Source organism: Syngnathus leptorhynchus, chromosome 2 (assembly GCF_054491065.1).
Source record: "Syngnathus leptorhynchus isolate UIUO chromosome 2, UIUO_Slep, whole genome shotgun sequence".
NCBI classification, from domain to species: Eukaryota; Metazoa; Chordata; class Actinopteri; order Syngnathiformes; family Syngnathidae; genus Syngnathus; species Syngnathus leptorhynchus.
The window spans coordinates 6,056,068-6,077,323 of NC_141196.1; the positions used below are offsets into that span (position 1 = coordinate 6,056,068).

General features: G+C 42.5%; 1 protein-coding gene across 1 annotated transcript in view; it reads left to right on the forward strand.

The window, feature by feature from the left end:
* LOC147060446 (protocadherin-1-like) overlaps positions 1 to 21,256 on the forward strand; it is a 76,754-nt gene that overhangs the window by 27,937 nt on the left and 27,561 nt on the right. Inside the window, exon 4 of the mRNA XM_085900255.1 lies at positions 13,303 to 13,522. Within this exon, the coding sequence (XP_085756381.1) occupies positions 13,303 to 13,522 (220 nt within the window). The remainder of the gene's footprint in view (positions 1 to 13,302; positions 13,523 to 21,256) is intronic.

The following is a 21,256-nucleotide window of genomic DNA, read 5'->3' on the forward strand; positions in this document are numbered from 1 at the left end:
TGTTGATTCATCTCTTTAAGGAGCGAGAGGAATGCGAGCGGACCGGAATGACACCTCGCAGTTTCGGCCTGATTCATGCCGGTCATCGGTCTGTGTTGTGCACGTGGTCATCTGATTCCCGTTCAGCCAGGTGATGCGATTGTATTGCGTGCACTTCCTGTGCTAAAGGCGTTTCAGTTGAAATCTCATCGCCGCTCTCAGGTTTCACAGCGCGTCTTGATACTTGATCACATTTTTACTCTGAAAGCTCTCTTCCTCTCTGCACTCATCCGTCCATACATACATTGCTTTATTGATTGAGCAATTGAATCTGCTGTCTTGTGTTTTTAGCCTTTGTCATGTCAACGGGGGAAGCGGTGTTGTTTTGATTAGCTTGTCTCCTTTCTAAATGTCACGTTTATGCAGCCAAAGATGTTTGGCCCGAAACCCAAAGCCAGAATTTTGCTTGAAAACGGGCCTCAACCGCTGATCCAGATCCTTACCCCAGCCTAAAACTGTCACATATAATATATATATATATATAATAAAATATAATATTTTTTTAATTGGAAGGCAACACGCTAACTTGTTTGAAAAATAGCTCACCAAGTGAATTCCTCAAATTCGAGCAAAGTCATTCCTGCTAGATATTGTCGGTCTTCACATTGTTGAATTTCAGAAATGATTAATAATTCAAGATAATTTGAGCAAATTTTCTATTTATGAAATTTGTGTCAAACTGCATGGTATAGTACTTGCCATGGCAGTGAGTCGGTTGAGGTTAGGGGCCGAGTCAAACAGCAAACGGGGAAAATCTGAGTTGGCGCTCTCTTATAACTGCCATGAAGATGAAAAAAAAATAAGCATGAAAAGTAATTGGTGATAGTTTCCAAAAATAACAATTTGTACATTTGCAAATGACAAACTGATTCCACTGTCAATCATTTTATCTTTATTGATACTCAAAGACTACTGTAGTTCTCACTTTTAATAACTTTGGTGCCACCTGCCTTCAACACTAATACAATTTCCAAATCCCTAATCTTGCTTCAGAATGCAAAAGTTGAATTCATCCCAAATCTTGAACATTAATCCTTACCTTGATCCTAATACCTAACCCTACATCCTGACCCATAAATCTCTAAACATAACTTTTAGAAATAACTCTAAACATGTTTTTTTTTTTTTGCAGTAGTGTCTGATACCCAAGAGTATACAACACATTCCCAAGTATTTATTATCACAGTGTGTAACATAACCTCTGGAGGAGCACATTGACCGCATCGTCCACTTGCAACTTGCTATTCTTTTCCACCTCTTGCGTTCCTGTCATGTCGCACGCACGCACACAGGTGAGACAATACGGCATGTGGGCGAGTGGAAAACCTTAGTTTAAAGAATCAAAAAGTGTCCTTGAATATAATAAAAATGCCATTTTAGCACTTTGCGCCGTGACACTTCTTGAAACGATTCTTGACAGCAGTGACGGGTCAGCAAATCAGCGTGAGCCAATTCTCCCGAGTGTGCGTGCATGCCGACGTGCGTGCGTGTGTATTCACTCAGATCTAAGAAAAAAATAAATAAAAATGGTACGACTCAACTGCGACTGAAAGGTGGCCAGTCGAATGCTGCGATGTGACTGGATTATATCAGGATTTCACAAATTTCGGTTGACAGATTTGACTTTTTGTTTTCGAGTGGCACAATTGTGAAAAGCAGAATAGGCGTAAGGAATCGCCATGTGCTCCGACCTCGTTCAAATGTGGACGACATTTCAGATCGGATCACAATGATCTGATAGAACCATGATGAAACATAAAAGGTGTTTTATATGCGATATTCAATGTGTGAAGAAAATGGCGGATTATATTGTGCCAAAGTCAAAGTAGATGTTTGTCAAGGTCTTATTTTGAAAACCGTGGAGACAATAAGACTGCTTCCACCAAGAATGAAATCTGAGTGTAAGGCTGAAATTCTGAAATTATCAGATTTTATTCATGAATTGTTTCATTCAATGGGTCAAAGTATTTAAAAAAAAGTAACCAGTCAATTAGTTAATTTTGTGGGTGTTCACATAAAATAAAATAATATTTATATATATTTATTTACAATTTTGTTGTATTGTAGAGGCCACAAACACCAAATATTCTGGCCTTTTTCTTCAGTGGTGTGTTTCATGTGTACTGGTCGCGGTTGTGAGCACAAAAGTGGAGGGGGACGGCATGAAGCGTTTAACGTGGTGTCTGCACGCCGTCCCGCCGTCCTTCGCGCCGTGTCGGGCAGGCAGCTAAGCGACGAGCTGAATTTCAAAGAGGACGCACACAAATTGACTGTCAGCGAGCTGTGAATGACACCTTCATCCACATTGCCTCACGCACGACACACACACACACACACACACACACACACACACACACACACACACACACACACACACACACATTCTAAAGCAGGAAGGAACTTGTCAACAATAGATGGACAACAAAAGCGAGACAGGAAAAAAAACAAGCGCACCCTCCTTTCCCGCTGTAGGGGGAATCCCTGGAAGTCACAATAACTTTACATAAACACACGCACATCCAAACATCAGTCAATAAGTTCTTCCTGTCATCCTTTTAGCAGGCCTTGAGCTAAATCCGCTCAATGGCCTCCGTGTCCTTTTGCGCGGTGCACATCCGCAGGCTTCTAACCTCAGCTTCTCGACCGCACAGATGAATGGTCCAGCGTGGGCCGGAATCAGCCTGATGGGACATTTGGCTTGCAGCAGACTTTCCTGTGCCAACTTTTTAATGTCTTTAGTTATTCTGCTTATTGTTGAGTTGGGTGGCGGTGTGCTGCGCTGCACCGGTGCGTCGCTATCCGAGGGAATCAGACATCTTCCGCCTCGGTTGCTTCCCAGTTCATCCGTCTTATTGATGAGCACCCGGGACCACCGCCAGCTGGCAGCCGCAGGTAGCGCGCGGTGTCATAAAATAAAATAATTAATACCTGAAAAAAGGACCACGAAGAGGCACAGAGAACCCCGCACAACGTTTCGGCGAGTCATTTGATGCAGCGTTTAACTTTGATTCGTGTAATGTTCTATCGCACCGTCTGCATTCTCTCAAAACGAAAAACAGCCGCAATTAGATGAGGTTTTTTTTTTTTTTTTTTGCCGTCACAATTTGGATCATTTCAACTCAATGAAAGTTTCTAAATGATTCAGATAACTATAGTTATCGATTAATTTGAGAAACAATGAATTGTTGATTGATGGCTGAACTGTTGCACATCAGAACAAAGCTTGCATGCGCATCCATGAGGAGATGGGGTGCATAGATGTGTAAATGTGCCACGTCATACGTGTTGTAACATATGCACACGTGTGTTTATCCATCAGCAGCGTGTTTGTGCCGGAGCAGGCGCATTTGATTTATGCGTCTCCGCTGGGGTCAGCAGTAGAATCCTAATTCTTCACTCAATAAGGCTGCTGCCATTCCTTCCCACTCAAGTGCCCTTGCCTTGCCTCCTTTCCTTCCTGGCTTCAGTCTTTCCTCCCACATGCTCGCACTCGACTCATAATCTGAATTATTGATGGTTGTCGTTTCGTCATAAGCGATCAGACTCCCATATCTTACAGGAAATTGTGGGAAGGATGAGGCTGAGGCGTTCTAAGTCATTTTCCCGTGTCCGCTTCCTTGTGGGCGGAGCTATCAACAAGTTGTAAAAGATTCAGAAACAAATGCATTCATCAAAAATCAAAGAATAATGATAACCACATATGATTTGGGCGCGTTGTTTCAGAAGTCGAAAATTAGTTCCTAACTAGATGCAAAAACATTGCCAGGCTCCGGTTCATATGTCAAAGGTTTCATAAGTATAGGCGATCGTAAGTAAAGGTACCGCTGTATTTTTGATTTTTCCTTTTTTTCCCCCCAATATTTATTTCTATTTCCAATACATACATTTCTTGTATGCTTCTGTCAAACATGTATACCTTTAAGTTAGCAATTAAAAAACAATCACAAGAGGATGGCGGATAGATCAGGTAGTGGCACAATACAATACCTGGTATGAGTACACGCCCAACTGTAGTTTATATTATTGAAAACTCCTCTGTATATGATTAAATATGTGTCTTAGGGTGAGCAAAACAAGCACTCACAAAATGGGCAAAAAGAACGCCCCCTCAGTCATTTTTAAAGTGAACGAAACGAGTGGTCCTTCACTCAAGTGATCCCTCACTTTCACTTACACTTTAGTGACATCTGAACGCAAGCAAAACAAGCGCTCCTTCGGTATGTCTTTTGGTAAACAAGTGTCAAATGTTACAAGTGTTCCCTCTATGACATTTTTTAACAAACGCAAAACAAGTATTCCTTTTTACGACATTTAAAGATGATAACTCAATGCTTTCTTTTGTTATATCATTAGAGGCCTAAAACGAGTGCTCTCAAAATGATGGCAATAGGGGAGCAAAAAAAAAAAGCACTCCCTGAATGATGTCAGTCGTTAGCAAAATAAGCCCTGAGTACCCAAACACCGAAGATGTGAAGGTTCAGCAAAAATAAGTGCTCGCTCCCTCATTGATGAGGGCACAATATCGTTCAGTAAAGAGCCCGATAGGAAAAGTAAAAAAAAAAAAAAATGCTCCTTCCTCAATGAGTTACTCATGTGGGCAAAACAAGCACTCCCACAATGGAGCCTTGAATCAGACAAAAAAAGTGTTTCCTTTGTTTTGTCGTAAGTTGAGCAAATGCTTTTTTTTTTTTTTATTGTCACGACCGTAACACTCTGCCCTCCTGAATGGCGTTTATAAAAAGTACACGCATGCAGGTTGGTTGCCGTGGTTACATCCCTTTAAGCAGATTCTCAAGTGCTCCTTCACCTTTACCTCACAGCCACACACGTACACAGGGGCGCCACACAATGGCGCACAATTAGCTGGCTGTCTGGAGGGCAAAGCCACAAGGTAACAAAAAGTGAACGTTTGCTCGTATTCTTAGATGCACTTGTAAATTATAGCTTAGTCTTGATAGCACACGCTAAAATTCTATTCTGTACGATTTGTTGTGTACAGTATGTTCTGTTGTGACTCAGCATTAGCATGTCTCCTAGACAGCAAGATTTTTTCAAAGTTTTTTTTTTTTTGGTCAGATACCCAAATTTATTGGTACAGTGTATATTTTGTTTTAGCATTAGCATAAGCAATTGCCTGTAATTGGCTCGCAACCAGCGTGCCCCGCCTCTCGCCCAAAGACAGCTCGGCGAGGCTCCAGCATGCTCGTAATCCATTAGGAGAAGCCACTCAAAGAATGAATGGATACATGTTTTATTATTTATTTTCTCATTATTTTAACAACCCATTATTCTGTGCATTATTTTGGAAATTTGATCAGATAAACAGATTTTATAACATGTTTTTTATATCTATCCCTTTCATTGACTACAAGGCATTTTGTTTAAAATTGACTGGAAAAAAAAAGCAAATCAATCGATTTCAATTTGGTCAGTATGTCAGGAAATTTTCCAAAAAATTCACCATGGTTTTTCAAAAAAGAATACATCTCTTATTTATTTCTTTATTTATTATTATTAATACATTATTTATTTATTGTATGAATATACATACTGGTGAGAAGCTGAAATTAGAGGAATTGGATGATTTGAAGCTATTAAAAAGCTCTCTAATTGATGAATCGTTTACCAAAATAGTTGATGTTTGAATCAGTAATTGTTGAAACTGAAATGACACTTTTTTTAGGCGGCTCTGATCCGAGTGAAAAATGATTGGCAGATTAATCGATTATTTCAACAATTGTTAGTGAACAAAAGACGTGAACTTAACCCATGTGATCGACATCGGAATCTCATGGACGATTGATATGGGAATTGCCAGCGTAAAACCCTAATCGGAACACCTTTAGTGTTTGTGTGTTGTGAGCCACACGAGGAAATTTTGGACCTTCGGTAGCGGGCAGCCATGTTACAATTAGGCTTAGTATTAGCATTAGCCTCCCCGTGGAGCCTCTTGTTGGCCGGCCGCGGTCATTCTTGGCAAGCAAGAGGCGGCTAATCCTGCCTAGACGCTAATGAACGCTGGCTGGCATCCGCCGCGCGCCATCTTTATGAACTCCGCCGGCTAAGTTGGCTGGGTGGACATTTAGGTGCGTCTACCTGCAGCATCTCATGAAACATGGGTAAAAAGTTGCCACATTATGTTAAAAATCGAAATGTCTGTTCATTTGAATGATTTTGGGACAATTATGTTGAGAAAGGACACAAAGGAAGTGTGTTAATACGGATATGTACAATAGTGTTCATTTATTTTGTTCCTGTGGTTGTTGACATGTCTGAAATGAATTTAAGAACGAAGAAAAGAAATCACCAGTCAATGACAAGACGTAGCTAGACAAAGACGGATTGGACCTCTGCCCAATTTGGAGTCCTCTGGCCACGTTTTCATCATATTTCCCGTCTTTGAATTTGCAACCACTCGCAAACTGTCATCCTTTTCCATCCTCTATTGTTTCTACACAATCGACCCTAGCTCCTGTGAGCGCAATCCCGCCAACCCCCCTTTCCGCTCGCAGACCCCCCCCCCCCCCCTCGCTGCTATTTTTATCCACACGTATGGAAACGTTTTAACGCACACCTGCATGCTCACGTGCAGCCATCCTGCGTGATTTATTGACCGAGCATATAGTGGCTTCGCACACTTTTTTTTTCTTCGTATGCCCACTGAGGTGGTGCACCCGCTCTTCTTCCCAACTCAAAATAAATATATCCCATTTGCAGGCTTGAATAGGTAACGATCAATGCCAGTGTTCGTTCAAGGTGATTAAGCGGCCGCTTGATTAGCGCCGACCTGGTAAAGCTCCTCTGCAAACAGCAAACGTGATTCATTCCAATCATCCGGGTGCAAATAAACACGCCTGCACACGCAGATTCAAAACAATAACAAACATTATTTTTGGTGGCCAGAGGGCAAATATTATCCTCAGACTGATAAATGTAAAGGGAAAAACATGCACGATCCTTGATTTTGGGAGTTGAACTTGACACCAAATCAATTTTCCACATTAGAATGAATTAAAACGGCATAAATCTGTTCCGGATAACTCCACGCACCCGTTGCAAAACACCTGCTTTTTGTGTGACGTAATATCGCACATTTGAAAGTCATTATTTTGTTTGTCTTCATGGCGAGGCAATACATTTATGTCACAAGGCAGTTTAAATTTGGACTTTTCACCTCACAAGCATCTGCAACACAGAACACCACCGCACCAACGTCGGGAATTTTACCTTTGGCCTGTGAGGCTATAAAATAAGATCAACATTGTTATTCTCTCCTGTCGCACACATGTGGGATTGTTCTCATTGTTACCGTCACCTTTGACCCGACGCGGTTTAAACTAACGCGTCACGTCACTTTCTGCTCAGCTTCATTTCCTCTTAGTATATCACATGACCTCGCCCGCTGCCTGCTTGCTATCAGGCTGGTACAGTACATCAGCATATAAATGTTATCTGGTTATAAGCAAAGAACTCCATTACCATGTAAAAATGATGTGGTTACTGTGAGCTGGGCACATTAGCATGTAGACGCTATCTGATTGCTATCAACTAGCGACGTGTATTAACGCGTAGATGCTAATTTGGAGCTGAGGGGCTACCTACTTTAGCCCGTCAATGCTTTTTGTCTTACGAGTGGTTAGCTGTATTTGCATCTTGGAGCTATCTAGTTTTTTTGTTTTTTTTTGGTGCTATCCTGTTACTGTGGGCTAGCAACATTAGCCTGCGATTGCTTACATATTGTTAGCAACTAGCTATAGCATCAGGGTGACATTTAGTGCTGTAGGTCCTCGATTATAATAGTTTTAAATTGTTTTTGTTTTAGTTTGTTTTTCTATTGTTTTGACAATTTGTATTGTTTTAAAAATTCAGTTAGTTTTAATTAGTTTTGAAAGTCATTTTGGTAGAATTTTGGTTAATGCTGTTTTGATGTAGTTTATTATCTTTAATTAGTGTTTGTATCAGTGTTTTAATTTTGTTAAATCAGGAATTATTGTTGAATGTGAAAGTAAGATGCAGTAAGCACCATTTAATAACACAAACACAACAACTCTTAACAACAACATCTTAGAACTAGCATAAAAACAACCATTCACAAGTCACTTGCAGGTCCCCAGAATTTCAAGTGCAATAAGCATACTGCTGCTTCCAAGGTTGGATTAAATACATCAAAACAGACAGTAAAACCATTCATGAGATGTGTGCTGCATTGGCTTTACTTTTATGTCTTTAGCCCTCTGTCCATCGTTGTAAACATAAACAAAATAAGTACTTAATTGCATGCTTTACTTGCAGAGCTGCCAAATTGCTAACTCCTCAAGTGGACTTCCACATTTGTGGCTGTTATGACCCTTGAGAAATATTCCTCTACTCCACAAGGCAAATGGTTTCATACGCAACAGAGATAGATACAATACATGGCCCCAAGTCTGTCATAAAATTGTCTGAGCTGCAATATAAATAAATGAACCTTAAAAACTCATGTCAAAAACTCTAAACACAAGATAATCTGTTTGTTTTCATCAAGGATGAAAATGGATTGTTTCTGTTGAGAGGCTGACATAGGACTTGGACAATTGCAGGATTAGAAATGGCTAAACGATGACTGGAATATTCATATAGTTGTCGAATAAGTAGACAATTGATTATTTGTCGATTAATCGATGAATTTGGACAGCTCTGCTATGTTTCTCTCGCTAAGGACTAACTACTTTAGTTTTGGGATGCTAACTGATTACTGTATTAGCATGTTGATATATTGTGTCATTTGAATTTTTTTTTTTACCATGTTTTGCTAAGCCTCAGAGCACGTCATCCCATGGACCTATGCACCCCCCCCCACACACACACACACACACAACACCACACTGTTCTCTTTCACTTGTGGATTAAACAGTACCACAAAGAAACATGACAGTTGCATATATTAAATTAAACGCCGTACCTGCAGTGCTGCTTTGCACTGATAGCGTTGCTTTAAGCGGCTTTCGCGTGTGTGTGCGTGTGTGTGTGTGTGCAGAAGATGCACAAAAGGAGGCCTGTGATGTTTGAGTGACAGCGGAGAAGCGTCAGCAACTCTCAAATGCGCACATTCAGACAAAAAAAGCGTTGAGTCGCCGTACGTCCCTTTTACAGAGCTTTTCTTTTTTCTTCTGTTCTGCTGTCATCCTTCGGTGCTGCGTTTGGGTTCTGTCCGGATGTTTGAGCGTCGGCCCGGAGAGCAGCCAGGCAGCAAATTGAAAAATAGCAGCGGAGAAAAGAGATTTACGTCTTTTTTCTCCCTCACACTTGTGTGCTGTGCGTGTGTGTGAGTCGCTTGTGAGTTCATCGGATTGCCACGTCAAGTGTCAGTGTCAACACGCACACGCGTACACACATGGCGCACACACCTGCAGGGCAGACAAATGTTGGCGTTCGACTGAACTCTAGAAGCAGATGATGGACTCAGCTGACCTGTTTTGTGTGAGTGAGTGAGTGAGTGAGTGTGTGCTTGTGTGTAGTGTCACTGTCAATAAGCGCAATCACACAAAAGCATACACATACATACATTCATAACACGCTCAACACTCATAACCCAGACACATATCACGGTTCATCAGCTAATCCAAATAATTGCTAAACTTCCACTTGGATGGTTTTAATCTTTTTTCCATCTTGGCTTGATTACCTCGCAGGATTTTCTTGTAGCCTACCCGTTCTCAGGTTTCCCCCGACTTATGACAAAGTAACGTCTGAAGAAACTGAAGGCGAACACAAGGGAGGGCCAACATGAAAGCGGCTAATGGTAACGCTACCGCCTCGGGAAATTCCTCGACGACACACGCTCTCCTTTCCGCTCGTGGCCTCTTGACCTCTCGCGAGTCGTTTCTAAGACGTTCACGCATGACGAGTGCCCGTCGGACGAGCTGCCTTTGATGCTTAAACCTTTTTCTACTCTTCTAGCCCAACTTGTTTGCTGTCTAAGCTGCTTGGTGTTAGTAAGTCGACATCTTTCTTGATCTTTTCCATCGTTAGCATAAGGGACTTCAGGCCTGATTAGTTTGCTGCCTAACTAAACGGGCTGCTTCGCTGTCATGTCAGCAGCCAGCAGAGGGCACAATCATTTCAAATCCAACAAGTTACTTTTGAAATCAAGTCTGAAAATTCAACCCGTGAAATGTCTGACATGAGTAGACTCATAAAAAAGATCTTCAAAAGCCATGCCATGAAGTCGGCCATTTTGGTTTGCCAGCCTACGAGTGCTTCCATCAGCCAGAGAACTTGCCGGAACAATGTGGACGAGTGGCATGGACGCATCTGCTTTGCCCTACATTGTAGCCTCCCTATTGGGTTTGACTTGACTTGATTTTGTGCGGCCGACTTGACACAAAGACACACAAACACACAGACACACACACGCAGACACACACACGCACACACACACACACACACACACACACACACACACACACACACACACACACACACACACACACACAGTCACTTTCACAACTCACTCCCTCACTCCCTCACTCACTCACTCACTCACTCACTCACTCACTCACTCACTCACTCACTCACTCGCTCACTCGCTCACTCGCTCACTCGCTCACTCACTCGCTCTCTCACACATTCTTCATTTGTTTTTCCTCATTCATCAAATACTCAAAGTGATGTGACGCTGCTGTGTGGAATTATGAGATGTCGCAGCTCTCCACGTTGGCCGTCTGTGTGTCTGTGTGTGTGTGTCTGCGCAAATGTGTGCACGTGCATACTTGATAAGCACACACTTTTATAAACATGCACAATGCAGCCTCACATACTCTTATCTCTCGCAGAGAGGTAATGAGGAGCTCACGCACAACACACACACGCACACACCCACACGGTGCGTTATCTCCCGCTTTGTGTCTCAGCTGACAAACAGCCGGCGAGGCGTTGTTCATTTCTCCTCTCCTGGTTGCTTTTTAATCATCAGCAGGCCTCCTCATGCTCCTCACCGTCCGTAGTTTCCTCCTCGTCTTCAGGCAGACATTCCAGCTTCTCCTGTGGGTGTTTTTAAAATCTGGCATATTCCTCCCAAAAATGGAGGTTACCAGCATTTGCTTGCAATTGAATTCATTTTTATTTTCCCTTTTAAGTTCTAGTCATACAAATGTGAAAATTAATGCAATAAATATTATATATTTAAATATTATCATTCTTAATCACTTAGCATGGTGATTTTCAAGATTTTTACACCAATTATAAAAAGTACTTGGCCCTTCATTTGAAAAAAATACTGAAAATGTTCAAATACAGTAGCAAACTAGGCCCATGTGTTCAATTTTAAATTAAATTCTGCACCACAGAACTTTAAGACAGACATGCTAACCAGTGCGACAGTTTTCGTCAGTTTACCAATTGCATGTTAGCTCGTAGTGGCTAACACGTGCGACGTGACAGACGAAAATAAAAAGAGGCACTCGTGGGTGTCCCGCAAACAGTACTGTTGCGGAATCCGAAGATTTCCTGGGGTGACTGTGAGGATTTTCTTTTTTTAACATTATTTCTCAACTGTGATGTGCTCGGCGCTGAGATAGACAACGACTTCTATTTACGGCAAACAAACACACGCCAGCGCACAAGTACAAAAGGACAAAAACAAAGATTTGTCACATTGTTGCAAAAGTCCCCTCACTCTGTATTTTACGGGGAAGTTCTGCATATTCACCCTTTGGCCTTCGCCTTTTACACAAGCGGGCGAGGAATCTTGATCATTTCTTTCCTCCTCTGTTTATAACCAAGCGTCGATTTCTATCTTTCGACAGATTGCGGGAAGTGTTTATTAATAACAACATTCCGATAAATTCTTATTTGCCGCTCACGCCGTGTGTGTGGTTATTAGTGTGTGTGGTGCAGAAAAAAAAAAAAAATGGAATTGAACATCCTCAATTTTTATTGACCATTTGTTACTGGATGTTTGTTTGTGATCATTTGTTTGTCAGTTTAAACAAAACAATCAAAACAACAAAAGTCCAATTTATATCTCGGCATTTTGTGACTTCACTGCTATTTTTTTTTTCCATTTGAAAAAAAAAACCTTTCTCAATGCAATCCTCAGGGGTGTTGCAATTGGCAACTGCTAATGGTGCCGCGTCTGTTTGATCCCTCGCACTACGCTTCCCAAAGGGACACCGGACTGTGGACAGTCACCATTTTGAAAAAAAAATTACAAAAAGTCTTTTTGATGCCGTTTGAAGCGGTTCAGGGTCCTGACTAGAGTGACACCAGTTTCCATGGTGACTGAGTATCAGGCCAGCCAGGGATGTGCTGTTTATCTGTCTGGCCCCGTTCAGGTGCGTGTGTGTCTTTGGCTCAGTGCGCGTGTGTGTCCTGCAGCGCTACATGGACAGCTAATTGTATTTTAATTATAAAAGCATCAAGTCAGACGGCTTCCTCCTCCTCCTCCTCCACAAAGTCAATGAAGCGTCAAAGTCTGTTTTCAGCCTGCTGCTTTTATGCAAACTAACTCGTCGCCTTCACATGACATTTCAACTCCAAATTAACTCGGCCGTGCAAACTAGAACATAGCGGGGAAGACTTCATGTGACTGTGTTGCATTTTTAGCAGGTTTAAGTCGACTCTCACGCATGCAATTGATAGCCGAGCGGACATGTTGGTTTCCGTCAGGCATCTTCATGAACAACTGTTGTCTAAATGTGTCACCAAATATTTTTAGTGACTCTCATTTCAAGTTCAATTTTTTTTTTTATACATAATGAGTCAAAGGATGCTTTTGCAAATGTGACTTTATGTTTGCTGTATGGTTAGTTCTGAGTTGAAGGCAATCTTGACATGTTTTTGGCTATTGTGCCAACTTCAGCAGGACATAGTTCCAAAATATGACTCAATTTAATTTCTTGTTGGATAATTACTCACCTCGATATGTGATGTGATCATGGCCTTATAATAGTTGCAAAAATAATTGCAAATATTTTGCCAAATTTGTCATGGATAAGAAGCCAAAAGCCTTCATATCAAAATCAAGTTTGACACGTATACAACTCATTGTGGTTTGTAGTTTGTTGATTTCTACCTTGCGATTGAATATGGACACTTTGTGGTCTGAGGATTTTAGGCAATTTTATCACTATACAGGGGCATACAGTAAGAATATCCACAGATCCTGAAAGCTTTCGATGCAGCCTTCGATATGATATGTGACTTGATGCAGTTTGTCATTGGTCCTTTTTTTGGCCATCGCGAATAATGTTAATAACGTTACAATTTTGCATCTTTACCCAGCTGCCACACCGTCGGGTGACTTTCTCTACGGCCAATCAGGCGCAAGACCTGCAGGATGCGTCGCAGCACAGCTATTACGACAGCGGGCTGGATGAGTCGGAGACTCCCAGCTCCAAGTCGTCATCTGGGCCTCGGATCGGCCCACTGGCGTTGCCCGAGGACCACTACGAGCGCACCACACCCGACGGCAGCATCGGTGAAATGGAGCACCCCGAGAATGGTGAGTTTCCTCTTTGCCATCTGGTTTGACCGAGTTTACGATGGTAGATGGCGGGAATCCCGTCGTCTAATCGGATTTCCGCCATTCCCCGTGCAACGCAATCAATATGCAACATAATCAAGTCCCACGGCTCAGCGCATTAACATCACAATTATGCAAATGACGGCCGGTCCAACCTTCCATCAGCTCCACTTAAGAATCCACAGGAGGAGGCTCGTCGGGGAAAGTGGAATTGGGTTGGCCCTCCGTAACGTTTTTGTCAGCCCGATGATGTGTCGACTCACTTTGTGTGCGCACCTTGTGTAATGTGGCGGCTTGGAACCGAAAAGGCTAAAAGCACACTTTTTTTAGCGTTGCGTTTCTTACCTTGTTATTGAATCTACCTTGTTTAATTGGCAAGGTGTATTAAACCCAAAACATGTTCCTTTGTATATCAAATACCATTACAGATCAACAAATGTTTCGCTGCGGCCTTTGATTTGATATACGACTTGATTTGCTGTGTTTGTTTAGTGGTCCTTGTTACTTCATCTTTTTATTGTATGACGGCTAATGTTTTCAGTGAAAATACAATACAATTCAAATTTTTGATGGCTTCTAATTGTGGAATGAAGAACAGCTAATTAGGATTAGCTTTGTGATGCCAACAAGTTCTGTAGGGTCTAACTCAATCAGTCTTAATTATGAATTATGTTATCATATATTCCTATTTCATTATGTTATATCATGAAATACCTCTTTCAAAGGTCGTCATCTCGTACAGGTCAAAGTGGATGAAGCTAATTAATGCACTTAAATTGAGATGTTGTTCGTAAGACACATCCAATAATTGAATGGTACCGTTTAGCATTGTACGTGTGTGTTAAAGCCAAAATAATCAATGCAAATGGACTCAATAATAAATCGCCTCAGTGGACAATTAAATGTTATTTTAAATGCGGATCTCGTATGTAAATGAGCTGCTGATGTATGCGCTTTGCTTTGATTGACTACTCTCACAAACGCGCACACACACACACACACACACACACACACACACACACACACACACACACACACACACACACACACACACACACACACACACACACACACAGAATAGGCGCTACTGTTTTGCTTAACAATTAAATGGAACTGTAGAAAAAAAAATCACATCCATTTGTGTCAGGTCCAGTGTGTTGAAGAGAATGAGAACTAAAATGAGTTGTGTTCAAAAAAGACTTTTCTGACCCCATCTTGTGTGTCGCACATTAATTGAATACTGGCGTTCTTAGTCACGATAGCAACAGCTACATGCTGTAAAAAAAACACGCAATTGACAGATATCACAAAATACATATATATGTTTTTTCTTTCTTTAGTGGGATAGCATTGAGAAGTCCGTTCACATGTGAGGCCTGCAGATTATATTCTGGATGAAATCCAGATTAGCAACCAGATATCACCGTAATCCACCAAGGGGCATTAAGTGTACCAAACGGCCGCTCAACTGGGGTCGCGTGTCACGGGAAAAAGCTGGTCCATCTGGCAAGATGCTCCACCTTCCGGTGTGTTGTTGCTCGTGTGTTAGCCGCGTGCTATGTGAACAACTACGCGTGAGACATCCTTCAAAGAAAAACTTTATAGACCACTTCGAAGAGTTCCCAAGTGTCTCCCATGAAAACTTACGGACCTTTGTGTCAAAAGCCAGAAAATTGAAGAAGTAACCGACAAGCATCCACTTGTTGCATGCTTCGGGGTTTATTCGAGAGTGCATGTGTGTGAGACAAACCGTGTGTGAGAGTTTATGACTGTGAGAGTGGGCACGAGTGTGAAATTCTGTTTTTGGCAAAATGTGTGAGACTGTGCACAATTTTATCCATATGTGTATGTGAAAGAGAATTTATGTGTGAGTGTGCGCTTTGAAGTGCGGAGGATAGGAACAAAGTGAGGATGATGAAGATGAAGAGTGCAGATAGAAAATCTCACTCCGACTGATGCGGGCGGCAGATATAAATTCACTAACACACATACACTCTCTCTCACACACACACGCAGATTCCATTTTGTGTCTCCTGTCGCTGGCTCAACTCTCAGCAGACCTCACTGAAACCCCCCACCCCCCATCATCTTCATCATCTCCATCATCATAATGCCACGCACACTCGCCACCGACAGGAAGTGGACACATTAGCAGCGCAAAGCAGGCTAGAGCCGCCGGCATTAGTGTCCATTACGAGAGCTTTTAGAGTGCAGAAGAGATGCAAGCGAGCAGATCTTCATGAAGCAGGAACACAAGCCAATGTTGTGGACGCCGCCGACTCTCATCATGATGAGGTTGCTCGGTCTCCATGTTCGGCTAACAATTTTGATTGATTTCCGAAAAGTCATTTCTCTTACATTGCATGATTTTCTTTTTTTGTATTTAGTTGCAAATTGATGACATCACAGCATGTTGAGGCTACTGGTTGATGCAGGTTGAATATGTCACATAATGGAGAATTATGATATCCCGCATCGACATTATTCGACACTGTCACGTCGGTTGATGATGTCACAAGTGGCATTGTAGATCGAGGATATGGCAGGTTGATGGCGAAACAATGACATCATAGCATGTTGCAGATCTGTTTTTCTTTTTATACATACGGCAAACCTTCTTTTCTTGGCTCGTGTAGTAAGTTCAAATTTTTCCACGAAGCACACAAATGCTGGAGGAGCTTTGCGCGTTACACGACGAGGACGTGCATCAGGCCAACATATATTTCCTCTCTTGGCAGCTTGCTTACTTTGCAAAAAACTAATAATGGCTCTCACACAAACGCGCAGTCATTAGAGCCGGCAGTGTTCGAGCGTGTTCAAAGGCTTTCCAGGCTGAACAACGCACACGCTGGCAGCATCGTTGCGTAACCATGAAAGCGGACGTCCACGCTTTTGGAAGTGGGACACTCACTGTGAGATGGGCTGACGAAACTACCGTCCCGAGGAAGAGTGCGGGTGTGCGTGTCTCTGCGCGTGTGTGTGAGTGTGTGATGCTCATTAGCCGGCAGATAAAAGCGCCACTGATAGGAGAGGTGATTCCTCCCCATGGAAGCACACGCGCATCTTCCTCCTCTCCTCCGTTTCTGTGTTTTGCTATTTGTGTGGCAGAGTGATCGCTTGCTGTGATGTGGAGGAGCTTTGCGGGGAGCTCTTCCCGTGAACCCCCCCCTCTCTCCTCTGCGTCTCCCCACCCGATGGATGTAGAGAGAATACGTGGTGGATTTATTTCCAGGTCTGTTGTTTATTTCAGCTTATCTGTGTCGGACGTTTTGTACACACACAGACGCAGGGAGTAAAGCGTCTTGCCTTTTATACGGAACACAGCAAAAGAGAATATTGACACCATTGTCTGTGTTCACACAGCAACACAGCAGCGATGCTGTTCTGTCTGTTAGTAATCAACCCAGGAACAAGGTTTAAACAAGACAGAATTTCCAATTAGTCTTTTAAACAAGGATGGGCCTTATACCAGTTTCCAAGTCGGGATGCAGGTGTTTTTAAAAATACAAAAGTTTTTGAGCCAGGTGAACGCAAGGTTTGGGTTACAAGCCAGGCTTTGGGTTTTAAAGTACGGTCGAAATTAAGATTTCAAATGAAAGTTTCAAGCCAGAGTTCGTGTTCAAAAAGACAGGGATGAGGTTTCTATTTAGGGTGTTGCGTTAGGGTTTGAAATTAAGGTGTCAAACCAGGGTTAGTATTAAAAAAATTCAGATTTCAAGACTGACTATGATACATTATCCCCTTTTGCTGGGTTCTGCGTAAAACAGACATCATTTAGATTTCCTGAAAATGTAGATCATAATAAGCATAACATAAAACAATCAATATATGTGGCATGATGGAGGTTAGCGCCACGTGTCGTTGTGATCTAAAGGCGGGTTGCCCAAAGCCGCCACCCGCTGGCTCTTGGCTCAGCTCCTGTCCTGCCAGCTGTTCCCGGTGAGTTCTGACGATGCAGATGGCCCAGAGACCGGCGGGAGGTCTGGGGTCAGTAAGCCATCCAATGAGAGCGCGAACTCAGCGGGGGAAATTGCCACAGGTCTGGTCGCTAGGTTAGTGCTGCATTATGGGACCTAATGAACGCAAGGCGCTGTGTGCCTGATCTCGGCGGGGGATGTAAACAGGTGTGTGTGTGTGTGTGTGTGTGTGCATGTGTGTACGAGTGCGAGTGTGTCCCTGGTGTGTCTAACTTTGTTGTCGTGCTGACCTGTCCCTGTCCTCAGAGATAAATCGCCATGGAAACAAGGAGACACCCACTGCTGGTGTTGTTGTGGTGGATGATGAGGTTAATTGTGTATGGAAAGTCACCTGACACAAACACGCACAAACACACATACGTACGCACGCACACACACACACACACACACACACACACACACACACACACACACACACACACACACACACATGCACTCCCGCACATTACATTTCGTAAAGAAAATGAGTACGCTTAGTGGCACACACACTGAATGTTAAACACTTTCCTCTGCAATATACAAGAGAAATCAGCAAAACTAAGAAAAAATGAGGTCAAATACATGTTAGCATTAGCTACAGGTTTAGGCTAATTAGCAATTTTTTTTAGCATTAGGCTTATGTGTATGAATTTGCATCCAGTGTCTGGTTTAGCAATTGGTTCATGAAAAAAGAAAAAATAATTTTAATGTCATCAAATATCTCTAAATGAGACAGTGAAACTATATCAAGTGAACACAAGTTGCAAGGCAGTTTAGTTAAGAACATTCTCTCTCCTGCCAGTCACTTCCTGTGTCAAAATAAAAGCTTTCCCTAGCTGCCTCTCCTTCACTTCAATTAAAATGTTGTCGAAGGCAATTAAAATGGGTGGCGGCTGATGGATTAGCTGTGGCTTAAAGGTGCGCGCTGGCCTCATAGCGCCAATTAAATGTCGCGCTCGCTAATTAATGAGCAGCTCACGGTAAACGTGCACTCTTAAACCAATATTGGAAAAATAAAAAAAACTAGTCGAGTGTTTTCTGTCACTCACTGTGATGCTGATGACAGGATTAAGAAACATTAGTGCTAATGTGGCTAGACGAAATAAATATTAGACTTTAATGCAGTAGCTCTGTAATCCATTCTGAAACGTGTGTGATTGGCACCAAATCCGACACGCATGTTCATTATATGGAATCAAAATAAATCTCGATCCATTTTGGGCTTGTGTCTTTATGGTTTGAAGTTTCAGAAATATTTGTATCATCATTATGCACCCATTGCCAAGAATCAAATTCTAACCTATGATGGGAGACGAACAGGTCGTCAGCCATAGGGATCTAAAAATGGACTTTAAACCACTTTAAGAGTCATCTTACTCTTGCGGTACCAGATTAAAATTGAGTGACCGTACTCACCCACATTGCACCTGTTGCTAACCAACAGCTGCCACCTTTGGCGCCATCTCAAACCAGCAGGCGTTTATTTGTTGTTTTTTTTCTTTTCTGTGTGTGAAGTAGAGCAAATGATAGCTCGTTGCGCTGCCTTCTTGTGGCCACGCTGCGAAGACTTTGCCAGGTCCTTCCGAGCAGTCACCCGCCCGCCAATTATCCGCCCTGCTGGCGTCCCTTCAGCCGAGGCAAGCGGCGATGAAAGTGGCCACGTTTGAGCGGACGCCTCGGCATTCATCCGCCGGGCGACCTCTCTGACCCGTCGGCACAGGCCGGCCAATTAGGACTGAGGCGTGAATGGAAAGATGGGGGCGGATGGGGTGTTCATGCAGGGCGGTTGTCACGGCAACACGTGCTTTTGATGCTTGCTATTTTATGTGGGCTAACAGACAGCGCGTGGAAAAGGGCGGCGGTCCAAAGCCAGGAGGTAATCGTATGTTAAGTCTTGAATTGAGATTGAGTTGACAAACACTTCTCCAGCTGTATAAAAAATACAATGGATGGATGGATAGGGCCTTCTGAAGTGTGCTGGAGAGCATTTGGATGATCCAGAAGAGGATTGTGAGAATGTCATATGGAATGTCAAACTACAGCCGGGGGACACGTCTGGCTCTCCAGGATTTGAGTCCCTGGTTACTGATGGTAGTCTTTGTTACTTTGGTCCCAGCGCTCTGCAGGTCATTCATTAGGGGGACCTAGTGTGGTTCTGGGATTTTTGTTCACCATCTTTGTGATCATTTTGACCCCATCTTGCGTGGAGCCCCAGATCGAGGCTATTATTGACCAAATACTTATTTCCCACCATTATTTGCAAATAAATTCTTTAAAAATCTGACAATGTGATTTTTTAAAATGTTGTCTCTCATAGTTGAAGTGTACCTATGAGGACATTCGCTCATCTTTCAAGGGGGAGAACTAAAAAGTTTTTTGCCCCACTGTGTGTGTCTCTGATGATACCTTTTGAAACTTTACTGTTCCATGTGATATTATACCTGAAAAATGCGCCGCCCATGAAAAGTGCCGGTCCGACGCAATGGGGGATAACTGTTTGGCCACCAGCCTTCTGCTTCACAGGATTTTTAGCAGATTACGAGGGGAGGTTTTTGGGGAGGGGAGACGTCGGAATGGAACAAAAAAGACGGCGGCTAATCCACAGTGACCCTCCACTAATCCACTTATTTGTCACGTATTAGCAGAACGATCCCTCCCGAGTTAATCAGGTTTTCCGCCCAAAGGGTTTCTGACACAGCAGGGGTAAGTGTTCATCCAAACAAACATGTCTGCGCTCAAATTTGGACCGATATTATTATGGTCTCAGCTACGTATGCTTGCGTGCTCATAACAATAATTTACTGGAAACATTACCAGGTTTGGATTGTCAGGATGTCTTGAATGGGATTTGAGTAAAAAGGGTTATTGGGTTAATGGGTGAGGTTAGAGTTACGTTGATTAGAGAATAGTATGAATGAGTTGGGTTAGTATTAGATTAATGTTGGACTAACCCTAAAGCCAACCTTTCTCTTAGGTTCGGGTTGCGATAGAAGTCCAGGCTACATATTTTTCTTTTTTTTTTAGGTTTAAATATGATTTGAGAATAACAAAGATTTTTATGAAGGATAGTTTGAGTTAGGATAGAATTTCAGGCTTGTGGCTAGGCCAGTCTTTGAAAAATGAAATACCACAGAGATTTAAATTTCACAGAGATTCAAATTGAGGAAAAATATCTTTTGAACCACATCCACCCGTCAAAACATTTTGTAAACATGTATACAGCAAAACGTTTCAACACTTGAGGTCTTGTGACTTTGTGAGGAAGGACGAGCGATGAGGAAGTGTAGGCAGATGATCTCAGGATTAGACGGAGACGGACGGGCAGGTAATCCCGGTTCGGGAGCTCGTTAGCCTACATGCGACTAATTACGATGAGATTTGTACTGCAGGCCGCTTACTGGGGGACAAGATCAAGTTAACAGTTGGATGGATTGATATTTCTTGAAATTAATGTTCATTGTGTGGTCTTTAGAACAAAACCAACATTTTTTGGGAGACTTTCATTACTAGAGCAAACACTCTACCTAGCTTGTTAGCTTAGCATTAGACACACGTCCAGTCCACGTCCTTTGTCATTCTTACTGTTTCTGCAAAGACTTGGTAAGAAAAAGTTAGTCTATTTTACATCTTGGAGATTGTTGTCATGTTTAGGATTTGGCCTCTACTTGCTAGAAATTCCTGCACTTCTTTTAATATTGCTGTTGTTTTGACTCATCTGATTAAAATCATTAATTTAGTAATACCCTGAACAATTGTG